Source organism: Copadichromis virginalis, linkage group LG23 (assembly GCF_057382275.1).
Source record: "Copadichromis virginalis isolate Kocher_CV1m ecotype Utaka linkage group LG23, C_Virginalis_male_GT1.1, whole genome shotgun sequence".
In the NCBI taxonomy this organism is placed as follows: domain Eukaryota; kingdom Metazoa; phylum Chordata; class Actinopteri; order Cichliformes; family Cichlidae; genus Copadichromis; species Copadichromis virginalis.
The window spans coordinates 20,127,029-20,142,503 of record NC_140639.1 but is presented as its reverse complement, the minus strand read 5'-3'; the positions used below and the strand labels follow the sequence as shown (position 1 = coordinate 20,142,503).

General features: G+C 37.6%; 2 protein-coding genes across 3 annotated transcripts; both read right to left on the bottom strand.

Annotated features, from left to right (window-relative positions):
• Window positions 1–453: 453 nt before the first annotated feature.
• Window positions 454–8,625, bottom strand: f7i (coagulation factor VIIi). Of its 2 annotated transcripts, none has more exons than XM_085449881.1 (8): window positions 8,524–8,625; window positions 7,863–8,023; window positions 6,151–6,175; window positions 5,648–5,761; window positions 5,364–5,501; window positions 4,929–5,044; window positions 2,073–2,193; window positions 454–1,256 (listed from the first exon to the last, which is right to left on the bottom strand). In XM_085449881.1, exons 1-8 carry the CDS (start codon window positions 8,582–8,584, stop codon window positions 646–648), a joined length of 1,347 nt encoding a protein of 448 aa, XP_085306007.1. In that variant the 5' UTR covers window positions 8,585–8,625; the 3' UTR covers window positions 454–645. The 2 variants fall into 2 exon arrangements, with proteins under 2 accessions (XP_085306007.1, XP_085306010.1); XM_085449884.1 differs by lacking the exon at window positions 8,524–8,625 and adding an exon at window positions 8,368–8,495.
• A 691-nt stretch (window positions 8,626–9,316) lies between these two features.
• On the bottom strand, window positions 9,317–15,432 carry f7 (coagulation factor VII). Its single transcript, XM_085449885.1, has 8 exons — window positions 15,305–15,432; window positions 13,896–14,059; window positions 12,850–12,874; window positions 12,471–12,584; window positions 11,682–11,828; window positions 10,800–10,906; window positions 10,457–10,577; window positions 9,317–10,198 (listed from the first exon to the last, which is right to left on the bottom strand). Exons 1-8 carry the CDS (start codon window positions 15,375–15,377, stop codon window positions 9,606–9,608), a joined length of 1,344 nt encoding a protein of 447 aa, XP_085306011.1. The 5' UTR covers window positions 15,378–15,432; the 3' UTR covers window positions 9,317–9,605.
• Between the last annotated feature and the right edge of the window lie 43 nt (window positions 15,433–15,475).

Genomic DNA, 15,475 nt, shown 5'->3' with positions numbered 1-15,475 from the left:
CATCAACAGATAAATCCAGAACCTGGCAGCAGTATGCAAGGAAATTAAGTTTTAGACATTAAATCATGAAAAACAAGACACTTATTACACTTTTGTAAAAGTTTGTGCAGCTTCCTCACACACTCAGGCCTGAAGAATTTGTTTCACCTCACTTTTAGATGGGGTACAGTAAATGAGGAGATTTCTTTTAAAACTCTGACTCAGTGCGGAGGTTGTTGAATGGCAGCCAATCAGCTCAGCGCTCTTAGTGGGGCGAGTATTGGATGTCCACAGTCCAAACTAACGTGTATTGACTCTGCAGCTTAGAAAAACAAATGTTCAGTTATTACTGGGATTAAAGGGCTTTTAAAACACAATACCATGATCATCTGGAATGCAGCTGGAGAAGGTGGACACATGATAACAGAAAGGCATGTTAAGAGTTTATATTACCCACAAAGATGAGCCACAGAGTTCTTTGACAGTAACATTTATTCTGCTTCTCTCCATTTTTTAACATTTTCAAGAAAACCATATGGAAATACTTCACTTTTAACATTTCAGCCAAACAAACCAGACAAGACCAGGAAGATCAATGAAAGCATTTTAGTGATAACGTTTCAAATTTTTCAGAAAAGAAATAAACAACAAAGAAAAATAAATCTCCTAATTTCTTTTCTGTTCCACCATTATGAGAGAATGTGACGGTGACGATGGTGGATTTTTCATGGTCTTCTCCACCCACTCCACAAAATTGGCCATGTTGGTATACACCGCAAAATACCCAGCCCCACAACCACGTCCCCAGCCAACCACACCAGTCAGAAAGTGGGTGGAGCCAAACAGCGACACCAGTGGGCTGCCATCATCTCCACGGCAACTCTCCTGGCGTCCTTCCAGATATCCGGCGCACAGCATGTTTTCAGTGAGGTTGAACTTGGCTCTCAGGGAGCACATGGAGTTCTGGAGGATGGGGACTGGCATCATGCGGAGGACAGGGGAAACCAGGGCACCTAGAGTCTTACCATTGCCCCCTGTTGTCCTCTTGCCCCAGCCAGACACAGTGTGGTAACGTTGTAGCAACAGCTCCCGCGTTGCAAAATCTTTAGTGGGCAGGCAGATAGGGATGATGTGTTGGCTCAAGTTGACAGCATGGCTCAACTGCAGCAAGGCAATGTCACTGTCACCCGTCGCTGAGACGTAACTATCATGGGCAATTGCCAAAGAAACAGGTATCTCCTGTTCTGTGCCTTCTTCCACATCCAAATTATATTCCCCTGGTGACACAGACCAGAGTTAGAGAAAGCCAAGTTTTACAAAATAACCAATAAATAAATAAATAAATAAATCCTATAATTAAAAAAATATTAGGAAAAAAAGGATCAAAAAACAACTTTACAAAAACCCATACCAAATAATTTCCACAAAACTTAATGATGGGAAACACATTGTAAAAAATAAATGAGTGCAAACCCCTTTAGAAAATAATTGATAGTGAAATTATGAACTAACGTACAAGATTTATTAGATCAAATCATTTTTAAAATAATTAACAAAAGTACACAATAAAAAACTCTAAAAACTACAAACAACTAAAAAAATATATTTTTCAAGACAGTAACCAATATTTTCATCTCAATTCAACAAATTAATGAAAGTAAAAGCTAACTTTAAAAGAATAACATTTAGATGTTAAATTAATGTATCAAAATACTCCATATGGAAAATATATGTATAAATCGTACAAAGTTTGTATCTGTTGTGTGAAACTTGTATGAAAAGCATACAAGAGTGAAAACAGATATAAGATCCCTTGAAAAATTATATAATGAAACTTGTATGTTTTTGCATCAAGTTTTTCCTATTTCTTCCCCAATAGGGGCAAAATAGTTTTATAAGTATGTTTTGCAAAGTAGCACATTAACGCCATTGCAATATCAATTTTTACTTTTAGAAATAATGTCACAGGCAATTAAAGGCAGTGACAAATAACTTTAAAAGCCAATTTGATAACTTAAAACAAGTTAATGATATTTAAATTTTACATTTTATTAGAAACTGGTCTGATATGTTAGCGATGCAAATGAGTTTACCTGCTACCACAGTCAGGTTTTGGGGGTCATGGCCATGGATGCAATGTGCAGCAGTGATGACCCACTTTGGATGGATGAGAACACCTCCACAGTGAGCTTTTGCATTTAACTGAACCAGAACCTAATAAAAAAACAAGGTTACATTAACTATAAGATAGAAACTATTTCCCAGGATAAAAATCAAACCTGAGACTAAAAACAATATTTATTTTCATATATCATTTGTGTATTATTGTAATTTATTGCATTAATGTATCATTTAAACTATGTTATGCTTTTCTACCATACCCACTTGACTGTGGTTCAAAAATTTGGTTAGTCTCTACTGAACATGTAAATTTGTCCAGGTTTACAGCAGAAATAAACAGAGGAAATGTTTACAGCATTTACATATTTTCTTCTCAAAAACTGTACAGGGTGTTTTTAAAGATAAGCAGTGTTGGGACTAACGCGTTACAGTAACTACGTTATTATTGTGGTAACGAGCACGGTAACTAGTTATTATGCCAAAACCAGGAACGCGTTACTCGTTACTGGGATTTAAATAGGCTCGTTATTCGTTACTTCGTGTGGTGGCTATCGCGGAGCTTCCACAGATTCAATAACATTAGCAAGTGGTGGAAGCCAGCAGGTGGATGAAGGAAAAGGGAGGCAAGAGGAGAGACCCGAAGCAGCCGCCGGTCCGAGAGTGTCAGGTGAACTGAACTTCAGGTAAGAAGTTATGACCTGCAGTCTCTCTGGGTCAGATATGAACCAAGTTTAGATGGAGTTTATTTTCGTTATGCGGACTTTTTCGTACTGCATGCTAGCTAGCATGATGGAGTTTCTATACAGCTGGGTGGTGCTATGTTACTGATGTTGAACTTTATTTTGTTCATAAAGTTAATTATTAGAGTTGCCAACCGTCCTGTAAAAAACAGAATCATCTCGTATTCAGAGAAAATATTACGCGTTTCTTATTGAGGTGAAAAGGAACAGTTTGTCCCGGACTTCAGCTACAATGAAAAAGACACAAAGCTGGAGTTACTCTGTGTTTACGCTGCACAGCTGCCTCTTCTTCTCTCATTCTCTCACCCTCCCTCTCCTGTTTCTACTTCAATCATGAAACTGATCAATGATCAGCTGATCGGCTTTTCTCTCTTGTTTATTTATCGCCCACTTTGCGCCAGAAAGAGGAAACCAGCGGATGTCGCGCTAAACAACAGCAGCATGTTTAAGCTTGATCAGCTGTTGTTAGAATTTATTTAATATTAATTTCTACTATCAGCTGATGTTTGCTGGAGCCACAGCTGTAAAGCTGCTAGTCATGATGTCGGTTTGGATATGTGGTGAGAGGGAAACATGAAGATGAAACCAGGAGATGTCCTTACTGAATCATCAGAGCTGAACAGGTGATGGAGAAACAGGTTTACCTTTTAGGTGACATGAATGAGTTGAAGGGAAGTTATGAACTGTTTCTGAGAGACAAATAACACCAGGATCCTTTTTCTACGTAGCTGACAGCTGGTAACTGTGCAGGGGCGGGTCTAGCAAAATTTTGCCAGGGGGGCATGTAGGGCATTAACGGGGAAAGGGGGGCACAAAGAAATACTTTCTTATTCTCATTTACAATGTCTCACTTTTAAAAAAATAATTATCTGAATCTTACAACAAACGATTGATAGATTGATGCATATATACCATCAGAACAGTGTACATCACTGTCACAACAGTGTTTATTTTCATTCAAAGGCTTTATGATTTTTCCTATAATGGTGGGCCAGTCTCTAGTCAAATTCCCCGGGATGATTTTTTTGTCCCAGTCCAGCCCTGTATGCAGCTCATCTGCAGTCTGGTGTTACCTGCATCTTCCTATTCAGAAGGCAGAATTTCCGAGTTCTGAGTACAATCGAAAGCACCACGACTGCAGTTTTTGTGTTGGATGTAAAAAGCAGGCTAGAATCATGCGGCGGTCAACGACGGTCCAGGCGTGGGATTTCTCTCATGGAAGTGTGCACATTATTTTTTTCCTTTCTATTGGTAGGTGGCACAGTGCACTTGTGGCAAGTAAGCAAGCTAGAAGACTGGCAGTCTGGCTGGGTATCCAGTTACGGAAGCAACACATTAACAAGAGAATTCTGAGTAAAACCAAAGTTACTTTCCCTAGTAACTAGTTACTCTGAAAGTAACGAGTAACTTGAAGTAACTGAGTTACTTTTGATAGAAGTAACTAGTAATGGAACTAAGTTACTAATTTAAAGTAACTTACCCAACACTGAAGATAAGTCGCCTACTTAAGTTGTATAAAGCTTGAATTATGCATTAACATAGTCATCAAAAGTTCAAACTGTCCACTGTCAAGTTGACATTTCCACTTTAACACAAGATGTTTGAATTGTTGACAAATTTTGGCAATGTTACTGCTACGTAGAAGACAATCCCTCTAGGACAGGGGTGTCAAACTCCAGGCCTCGAGTGCCGGTGTCCTGCAGGTTTTAGATATCACCCTGGGTTAACACACCTGAATCAAATGATTAGTTCATTACCAGGCCTCTAGAGAACTTCAAGAAATGCTGAGGAGTCATTTAGCCCTTTAAATCAGCTGTGTTGGATCATGGACACATCTAAAACCTCCAGGACATCGGCCCTCGAGGCCTGGAGTTGCCTACCCCTGCTCTAGGACATGGGTGTCAAACTCCAGTCCTCGAGGGCCGATGTCCCAACTGTAACACATCTGAACACAATTAGTAGGTCATTAGCAAGACTCTGTAGGCTTGATTGCATCAAGTAAACTCATGCAGCTCATGAGTGAATGGTGCAATGAAAACACCCATGATGAAACAATCAGTTTGATCACTCATATAAAGCAGTGTTTACCTGCCAAGGACAGTTTCCTTTGGGACAGTGGTAAGTCCCCACCATCCTTGGAGTAATCACTGCAGTCTGGTTTTGTCCAATTTCTGGTGGAGCCACCCGACCACATGGATACTCCACTGTAACACAAATGCAACCGCACAACTACTTAATCCTCTGAGATGTAAAGTAACTGATAATCAACTTAACGTCTTCCCCAAGAAATTCAGAAGCAATCAATCAGTCATTCCCGTAATGAGACATCATGTGACTACCTTTAAATGAGACGATTAAATTGACAGACATTAAGTTTGGGGTCGAATAGTTTTGATCATATCAGTCAAGTGTATCTATTATAAAAGGATTTGATGGCTGCTCAATAAAGGATTTCACATCGTGATCAGGGTAAAAATAATGAAGCTGAAGCTCTTAATGGAGGTAGTCCTGCAACATTTCTACCATTGGGGACACAGTGTCGTCCATCGTCTCCCAGCACGTATCCATCAGCACAGTAACATCGACGTCTAGATCCTGAGCCATCACAGAACTGCTCACAGCGCCCGTTTAGGTAAAGGCACTTCAGGGTATCTTCAAAGACTGAGAAAATCAAAATCATTTGTTTAAAGCTTTAAAGTTTTTTTATTTAGGGATAAATACCAGGGAAATAAAAGTATATGGGTTTAAATTCAGCAATTTTCTGTAAATCTTCATATAAAATTAATTTTAACCAACTTATTTCTTACCTGTCTGACAGTATCGTCCTTCAAACCCATCGAGACACTGACATTTTTGGCTATTTCCCAGATTAATGCATGTCCCATTATTATGACATGGGTTGATTAGGCAGGGGTCACGACCTTACAGAAGAGTTATAATGATAATGTCAGATTTATCAAAGTGATTAAATGAAAGCAAGAAAATTTGATTTACTTTTGTGGAAAGAAAAATTCCCTGCACTGCGTCCACTGGCTTGGAGATGTGCTTGGGATCATTGTCCTGTTTCATGACCCTGTGAGACAGCTAGCCTCACACTCAACCCTTGAATACTTTGGATTTCGAAGGAGTTCACGATCGACTCAATGACTCCAATGTGTCCAAATCATCAGTCGTCTATCACTGGCTTGAAATCTGATGTGTTTGTGCTGATATGTTGTTTTTGATTTTTGGCCAACCATCTCTACTTTGGTCTCACCTGTCATATGTGCGTACGTAACACAAACAAATTTAAAATCAAAATGTTACTTACCATCATATGACTGCCAAAACCGCATCTAAAGAAAGAAATATTAAATAACTTTCATATTTATTTATTTATTTATTTTGATCGGTAAATTAGTGATAAACATTGTAGTGTATTAAACAACAGTTTGAGTTTTTTTAGGTTTCTGTAGCGTCTGTGCTCATTTTGACTAAGTATCAGCAGGCGGATCATTTCCATTCTGAAAAAGAGTGTTGTATAAAGTTGGAGCAAAAGATTTGTTTAATATGCAACACATGCCAGAGGTCTAATTTAATAATCATCTTTAATCATCATTGACAGTTTGGTCAGTTTACCTGTAGAATTTTGTTGTCACTTATGTTTTCAAACTAAGGCAAAATTATAAGGCTGAATAATTTAGTTTCTAAAATTTTATGTTTTATAAATTCAAAATGATTTTAGCCTGTATCCTGTTAGCAGAAGGCCAGAAAATGACATGCTGATTAACATTATGGGATAATGGTTGTTAAGGTTCAAAATTGAGGAGGGAGAGTACAAACCACCCTTGGTCCAGAAGCTCTTGGTCAAACAATGATTTTAATGACTACACACGTGTGGGAAGAACACTCTGTACGCAGACAGCAAGTGATCTCCGACTTACTAAAGCACAAACAATTATTTTATAACATCAGGGCTTGATTTACTGACGCCCCTTCATGCGTCACAGACAGGATATATACATACGTCAATATCAAAACAACCATGACTTTTAACACAGAAGATCATCTTCTATTTTCATGGCCGATTCCTCCGGTCAACCTTTCAGTTCCTCTTTCTTGCCGAGAAGACAAGGACGGTTCCTCTTTTACCGAGACACTTTCGCCGTTACAATCCAGACATGACTAATCTCTCTCTCCTCTAAATAAATCTAACTCATGTGTGTGTGTCACGACCTCACATGCTCTTTCTCAATTCACCTGTTGCACTTCTGACCTTTCACTAGACCAGAGGCTCACTGAGACTATGTGTATGTCTTCTACTAAATAAATGTTTTAACCAAGAACCTCTACTAAAACCTTAATATGAAATGACCTGATATATAAGTGTTTTGTAAGCATGTATTGCAATTCCTTCTATGTTCTAGTTTTCCCTCAGCATGTATCACCTGAACAGTCACGTCAGTGAAGCTTAAGACCTTTAAAGAACCTGAACATCAACTCAAATAAGCACAGATATGCAATGTGTACAAAATAGCCATAACTGCACCTGAAATACAAAGTTAACATCATCATAAACATCTTAAGGCCATCTTAAAGCTATCTGTTACATTGTTAAAGCAATGATCGTCTTAGCCTGCTGCTCAAAATAACTTCCTGCTTTCACTTCTGCAAACTCTCTGCAACTTCCTGTCAGCCTGCCACTTAGTCTTTCTGAAAGACACACACTGTTCAACCTCTGAATGCAATATCCATGCTGCAGATTATATTTATTATTTAACAATAGCAGTAAAATAATTTCCCTGCTCCACATGGTCCACTTGACAGTCATATCTTATTAGAATTTATTTTGGGTTAATGCAACCACAAGGGACAGGACTGGGGGATAGAAAAGGGGGGAAAAGAAAAAAGCTGGGGAGAAAGTTAACAGAAGAAGACGGAAAGAAAAGAAAAGTATGACAGCCTAAGGAGGTCCACCACAGGGACTTTTTACTTCTATTTCTTCTTCTAGTTTTACTTCTTTTAAACATCAGTGTGTCTGACCGTCTGATCTTCATCCTCAAACACCTCCCGAGCCTCTTCATAGCTGCAGATCTCCTCAATGCATTCCCTCTCCAGATTTCCCTGTTTTACCTCCTCAAACAAGCTATTTGCTCGTCGCCAGCGCTGCAGGACTAAGTTGGCCTCATGCTTCTCCACAAACACTGGAAGGGCGGGTTGCAAAGATTGAGGGTTTTTTTTCAATAAAATCATTTAAATGTACAAAGTGGAGTGTCATGTATGAACAATTACATACTTGCATGTGTGAGAATATAAGTTTATAGCACGAAATGTAAGAATTAATAATAAAGTATTCAATTTTTGAAAGAAATAATAATGAGCTAACAGTGATCATTTAACCAGTAAAAATTGAAAAAGCTTAACCCTTAAATGAAAATAACTAAACCAGCAAAACAGTTGTTTTCTGTCAATCAATTAAAGAAACATTAGACACATCTGCTTTGCATTTTTCTAAAAACACAAAAAAATACACATAAAAATATATTACCTGCCAGTCTGTGACATTTCTTCAACCATCCACAAAGTTCAGATTTTATCATAAGTTAAGCTTTTCATTTTAGGTTTCTCGATGGAATTAGAAGATGTGTAAAACTGCTCCCAATTGAGGTTATTTTTGATTGTTATTTTCTCTAAAGGAACCAACCTGCAGCAGCAGCGGTGCCCCACAGTAGAGTCCAGATGATGCAGCAGCCCTTCAGCAGCATGTTGACCAGATTCAGAGTGTTTGCCAGAAAACAGGGGTTTTCAAGATGAGGGGGCAGGGAATATTTATATAGTCCACGCCCACTGATCATGTGCTCTGCTTTAACGGTCGGTAAATAAAACCTAGGAGGAAATCTCATTCCCTCTATACAATCATTTCCATTAAGGCTACAGTATTCATGAATCTCACACACTGACAATTTTAAAAATATAAATGTGGAGATAACTCAGAGTCAAAGAGTCTCAGTAATTGTGATATTCTGACACTTGAATATTCTTTTGGAATCCACCAAATTTAACACTGTGTTTTCTACACATTATTTATTTCAGGTCCCGTGTTCTGGTTTCCGGTGCGCCTCCTACCAAACAAACCTCTTGAGTTGTCCCTGGTTTTCAGGGGTCATTTAAGTCTTTCCCCAATAAAGAATATTTGCTTAAAGATGTGTTTTGATTCTTATGTATTGGCATGGTGTGGCGACTAGAATAGATCTCAGGGCTTCCCAAAGATAGCCATAGTAAGGTGTAAGGCAGAGATTTCCCTCACTAACCTCTGACACACACCCAATCATTGGGCCGGAAATATGATTGAAATTATTTATCAGAAAAAAAGACAAACAATGGTTACCCTAGCAGGTGTCCTCAGGATGGGAAAGGGGAGGGTTAAAATCGTGACTAGCTCAACATGGCAATTCTAAGTGTTAATTGTCATTCTGTCTACAAAATGCAATGAAAAATACATTCACAAGGCTCGTTTTAATTTAAAAAAAATCCAATACATTGTTCTATCATCTGTTCAGAGAAAAGCAGTAAAGCATCACATTTGTAAAAGAATGTTTTGTGTTTTTAACGATTTGATGAACTTTCTTAAATATGCAGAACTGATCAATTGAAATCAAACCACCAAAATTTGTAAGCGAAATACTTTCTGCAAAGTTTTTAATGAGAATCTTAGCAGTCAATCAGAAAAGTGAAAACACAGTATTTGGTTATATGAGCTATGCTAAGCTAAGTTAATCGGGTCTTTCAGGTGGTAAGGTTGTGCATCAAAGTCTTGCTGCTGTTCCTCGGTTGATCTGGTGTTGCCGTCCGGTTGTGGATCCACTCAAGGTAGTTGGACACTCGGGTGTAGATGCCATAGTTCCCCGGTCGGGCGCAGCCTTTCCCCCAGCTGACGATCCCCAGCAGGAAAGTTGTCGTCTTATACTGGGTCACCAGGGGTCCACCGCTGTCACCTTTACACGAGTCCTGACGACCCTCAATATATCCGGCGCAAAACATGTTCTGAGTGAGCACTACGCCACTCTCATCGACACAGTCCTGCGTGCGGATTCGCGGCACCTTCAGGCGTCGAAGGATCTGTGCGGTAGGCCCATTTTCGCTCCGCCTCCCCCAGCCACTCACTGTGTGCAGCCGGATCATCCAGAGCACACGGGTGGATAGATTCCATGTAGGTAGGCAGACTGGGACAGCATACTGGGTATAGATGATGGGAGAAGCCAGGCGGAGGAGAGCGATATCATTGTCTGCAGTGCTTGATACGTAGTTTTCATGCATGATAATCTCAGCCACCTGGATGAGCTGCTCGGTGCCTTCATTCACCGTAATGTCATGCTCACCTGACAGAAAGAAATATAAGGCAGCTCAGATTTAATCCTTTGAGCACAATTCAAAGTTAAATTGAGATTAATTAACAGTGATTTGAAGTATGCTTGTGTATTTTCATTGTCTAATGAAAAGATTTATAGACAGGTAGCCTCCTATTTTTTTTAGGGTTGTCATCATTTTAAGAGGTTTAGACTCCTGTCACTCTCCTGTTCTGCTTCATAAGTCAGGCTTGCTTGAACAGACGGCATATTTAACTATGAGAGTCATACCTGCAATGACTTTCAGGAACTGGACCACGATGTCTTCCATGCAATGAGAAGCTGTGATGATCCATGTAGGTTTATAAATCACTCCTCCACAGAAACCTTTTCCTTTATACATCAGCAATACCTTCACACAACACAAGAGCACATTTTGTCTGAGCCTTCAAAAAGGATAAAACACACAAAACTAAATTAATATTTGTTGTTCAGAACCAAAAACTGGTTTCGATAGAATCTAAGAGATTAGATACCCTTTTATGTTAGTGGACTCTCTGCTACCCTGGACGCTTAGTTAATAAAAAATCAGACATATTTAAACCGATGAACTCTTCCTTTATCTTGGGCCTACCTGCCAGGGGCATTCACCTTTAGGACATACAGTTCCTCCAACGATTCGGAGATGCTCCTCCTTTTCTTCACCCCGCAGTATGGGGACCATGCCACATGCTATCGGCTCTGAAACAATAACAAATTATTCATTATTAATTTCATTTTGCAAATAATATCAAACTGCAGCTCTGGTTTAACTTTTACTAGTTAAAGGTTTTACTGGTGCACTAGAACTACTTAAGTGTTCTAAGCAATTGTTTATACACTGATGACACACACATGTGGTGGTGGGGAGGTTGGGGGTATAGAGGGCTGGTTTAAAGTAAAACAGGAATTTCATAACTGTTTAGTGCAGCAGGGAGTCCAAAGGTTGATTAGTGAGGCCTGTATGAACAGACAGGATTTTCCTGTAAATATATAAACTTCAGCGCTATGATGTTCGTCAAACTGAAATACCTGAACAAATATTTACACACACACACACACACACACACACACACACACACACACACACACACACACACACACACACACACACACACATTTTCTGCAGCCCTGAAAAATGTTAAAAAGTGATTGAAATTCTTTAATTCTTCAATCCTCTGATTGTTTACTAGAATCAAATGATTATTTTCCTTAATTAAAAAAATTTACATTTAAAGAATCATATACACACAGTTATGTAAAATATTGGTGTGATGGATAAACTAAGACAAAATAATTACCATTACCAGCATCTAAATGTTTTTACATATTCTAACCTATGTTTTTGTCTTTCATAGCAAATATGGGTTTTTAAAGAAAACTGTCATAAACTTTGTTATTGCAAATATGAAAACAATTGTGTTGAGAATCTACAAAACATTTTTCACATTTTGTTCTTTACAAATCACTGTCCAACCTTTTGCTATGCAACTCCGTCCATCAACATGGAGAAAGTAGCCGTCTGCACACGAGCAGTTCTGTTTTTTTTGGAACTCGTCTTCTTCACAGAAGTGCTCACATTCTCCGTTCTCCACCCAGCAGGTATCGATCTCAGCTTTCACCTCTAAAGAAATGTTCATAATTAAATTATGTAATTTGTTCATTTAATCACAAAAAAGTAAAAAGAAATTAAATTGTACAAAAAGCAAATAACAGTTATTTCAATTACTTTTCAAGTAGTTTTTCATAAACTGGCGGGAGGAATAATTAATTTTGATAAAGTACATGTTAAATATTATATATAGCTTAAAAATAAGCCAAACACTTTGACTATTGTTTGATAACAATTTTGTAAGTCATATACTTAAATTTTATTCAGCATATGATTAAGTAAAATATTATAAATGATAATTTTTATTTATAATTATAATTATAAATAATATTGTAAAAATATTATTTTATATATAACTTTATAATAATAATAATAATTTAAATAATCACAGTTTTTCACCATCATGAATTGTGAATGTAATTTTAGTTTGCTGAGTTTATGAGATTTTGTGCCTTTATAATTGAGTGTTTCTTTTTCTGTCTAACAAAATAAAATTCCCTTCTGAAAACATAAACATGTTTTGCTGTTATTAACTGAGTGACGTTCATAGTTTAATTTTAATGAAGGCAAAGTGCTAGCTAAGCTAATTTAAATAGAAAATACTTCACATTACAGCAGCCAAGTGATGTGAAAATGATCATATTCTTTGCTCACCAAGCTCACAGGTGACTCCATGGAACTCTGGCAGACAAAAGCAGATGTAGGATGAAGCATGAGTGGAGCAACTGCCTCCATTCTGACAGGGATTGGAAATACAGGGGTTTGGTACTATAAGACAACACAGAACACTAAGATTTAACATGACTGTATCATATTACATGGTGTTATTGATGATCTCTATTTGGGAAAGCTGCTCTTAAAATCGACATTATAGTTTATATTTTACGTTAAATGTATTAAATCTAAACACAATTCACAAGTTGACTTGCTGGAGTTTCTGAAGGTGGACGTAAAATTGGTCTTCAAGATGTATGTGGTGCTGCGCTAAAAAAACATTTTATTCCAGCTACTTTTAACATGGGAAATTGCTTACCGTTGTATGTTTTCCAGAACTCATTCTGAGGAGACAACAATTACAGCAATGTGAAAAAAATAAACCAGCTATCAGACAGAAACATCGGGTCTCCAACAAAGATATGTAAAAGGCAGCAAATCTACAAGAAAAACACTTTAGCTGTGAATCCTGCAGATGTTTAGCTTCACATTAAGTTCTCTATAGCTTTGTTGTGTGTCATTTGCTTAGATTTGATCTGCATCTGCTTGCATCTGTGTTGCGTAGTGCTTTAGTCTCTGCGTTATGTTTGTCTCTTCTTGGACAGCTTCTGTTTGTTTGTGGTAAGCCCGAATGTCTGTGTGGTTGTTTTGAATGTCTTTTAGCCTGTTTGTGATTATTTAGTGTTTTATAAGATTCCTTTGGCCCCTGACTTAAAATGTTCTTGGTTATCTGATTGGTTGCGGCCTACAGCTATTCACTAAAAAACGAAACTGCGATTTTAGGTTCAGATCAACTGCAAAGCTTTGACATGAACATAGTTTCTTAAGTATTTCTAGAAAATTTTACAAACTATAAATCACTGCCCCCTAACAGCCAATGGGATGGCTTCTTCCCTCAAGTTATAACTGAAAGCCAACATTAGTAAAAACATTAAGTTTTGTTTAAGTAAGTGAGAAATTGAATAATGCCCTCTCTATTCCTACAAATGACTATGATACGCTTGTCCTCAATTTCTAAGCATTGGCAGCATCCCAAGTATGTTGGAAAGTTAGTATAAAGCACATTTTCACCTCATGAGTTCATGTGGCCAAGTATTTGCCTCTGTTTGTGTTGCTAATTATGAATTGCTATCAATTTGCATGTTTACATGAATGATTGTCTTAAAACTAGTCAGTAATTTACTGAAATAACATGGCTTCAGTATTTAACAGCATTTAATTTAAGTATCAGTAATTTAAATCTATTCTTAGTTCACACATGACAAGTCCCAATACCATTTTTTTCCACCTGCTGTTTTCTCCTGTCATGTAAAACTCTTTTATAGAAAACATGTTCAGTGAAGTGAAAATTTAATTTGATTTTACCGTGAGCTCGGTGTGCTCAAACACCTCCCTGGCCTCCTCGTAGGTGCACTTCTCCTCTATACACTCCCTCCTCAGGTCTCCCATCTGCAGCTCCTCAAACCAGCCTGAGTTATACCTCCGAGTCCGAACTAGAACGCCATTGGCTCGATCTTTATCCAGAAAGACTGCCCAACATTTGAAGAAGGGGAGAGTTCATCAGAATAGTTCTGTCTCAATCAGAGTTGGTCATCCAATTCAATTCAGTTTTATTTATATAGCACCAAATCACAACAAGAGTTACCTGAAGGCGCTTTATATTGTAAAGTAAATGTCCTACAAGACTGAAATCTCTACATGTCTATTGCATTGTTTTTAAATTTGATTCTGATCAAAGTTCATCTGAAGCCTTTGTAAAGTCACTGATCACGTATGTTATGTATAATTATTTTTACAATAAACTGCTTGGTTTCCATATCTCTGACATGTTTATTTATACGGGACAATGCATTTTAATTACCATGAGCACCTTAATAAACAAAGTAAATGTGACGTAACCATAAAGTCTAATTTGCATTTGTGGCTCTTTGCAAAATTGATGGTTTTCATAAATAATTATTTGAAAAACAAAAAACAAATCTATAGAAAACTGAACATAGATGAATAACATAAACAAAAATATACTGATATGACAAATAAATGTTAGACATTAAACATTAAATCATTTATAAAACCTAACACATTAGAAATTACTAAAACAAACCGTAGAGTAAAAATCTCAAACTTTACTGCAATAAAGTAAAGTGCTACATGTAAGAAATAAGAGGCAGCAAATGATGACGCTTTTCTTTAAAAAGGTTCACTGATTATTATCTTAGTTGTCAAATAATAATTTGTTAAAAACTGATTAAATAATCACTGTGGTTGTTTATTTTTACCCACATCCAGTCTCATAACGATAAATATTTGCAATTTTTTCATGATATTTTTGGTTTTCTGTGGTTTCCATTTTCTTTCTGTTTGTTTTTTAAATATAATTTTATTTACTTACTTACTCACTTATTTATGTATTGATTGGTTTATTGTACAGGTGACTTAAACTTTTTGCCTCCCCCCCTTTTGGGGTGGGGGGAGGGGCAGATGAAACCTTGTGTTTCTAAACACACTTGTTTTTAAGCATATACTGTCCACCTTACACTGCTTTAGAAGCTCCACCTTACAATCAGTGTTTTTATTTGACTCTGCTGTTCCATACTGTGCATCAGATGTCACTGTTAACATGTTAATATTAGCTCAAAATGATGGTCATTCTCGTCCCTCTCACGACAAAAACAGACCTATGATTAAGTGGTTTCACCTCCATGTCACTGCTTAATCCCTGAGCTAACTAATCAATCAATCAGTGATCGATACGCGTAAACGTGTTAGCTCACCTGAAGCCAGCTGGCAGCTGTGGAAGCTGAAGACGAAGATGATGAAGACTTTCAGCCACATAGTTGATTTCATCAGAAAGTTGCTGTGCTGTGTCTTTGTGGGGCTTCGGGTCCAAAGTCCGTCCCTCCTCCTGCTGGTGGTCACATGATCAGTGGAGAAACCTGAATGAT

What these genes read in the sequence shown, in the direction of transcription:
- f7i (XM_085449881.1), bottom strand. Translation starts at nt 8,584, where the DNA reads ATGCTGCTGAAGGGCTGCTGCATCATCTGGACTCTACTGTGGGGCACC. An exon ending in AGGACGATACTGTCAGACAG is followed by an intron (nt 5,502 to 5,647) that starts GTAAGAAATAAG and finishes TGATTTTCTCAG; the next exon opens with TCTTTGAAGATACCCTGAAG. An exon ending in AAACCTGACTGTGGTAGCAG is followed by an intron (nt 1,257 to 2,072) that starts GTAAACTCATTT and finishes CTGTGTCACCAG; the next exon opens with GGGAATATAATTTGGATGTG.
- f7 (XM_085449885.1), bottom strand. Translation starts at nt 15,377, where the DNA reads ATGAAATCAACTATGTGGCTGAAAGTCTTCATCATCTTCGTCTTCAGC. An exon ending in TTGAGCACACCGAGCTCACG is followed by an intron (nt 12,875 to 13,895) that starts GTAAAATCAAAT and finishes TTGTCTCCTCAG; the next exon opens with AATGAGTTCTGGAAAACATA. An exon ending in ACGGAGTTGCATAGCAAAAG is followed by an intron (nt 10,907 to 11,681) that starts GTTGGACAGTGA and finishes TTATTGTTTCAG; the next exon opens with AGCCGATAGCATGTGGCATG.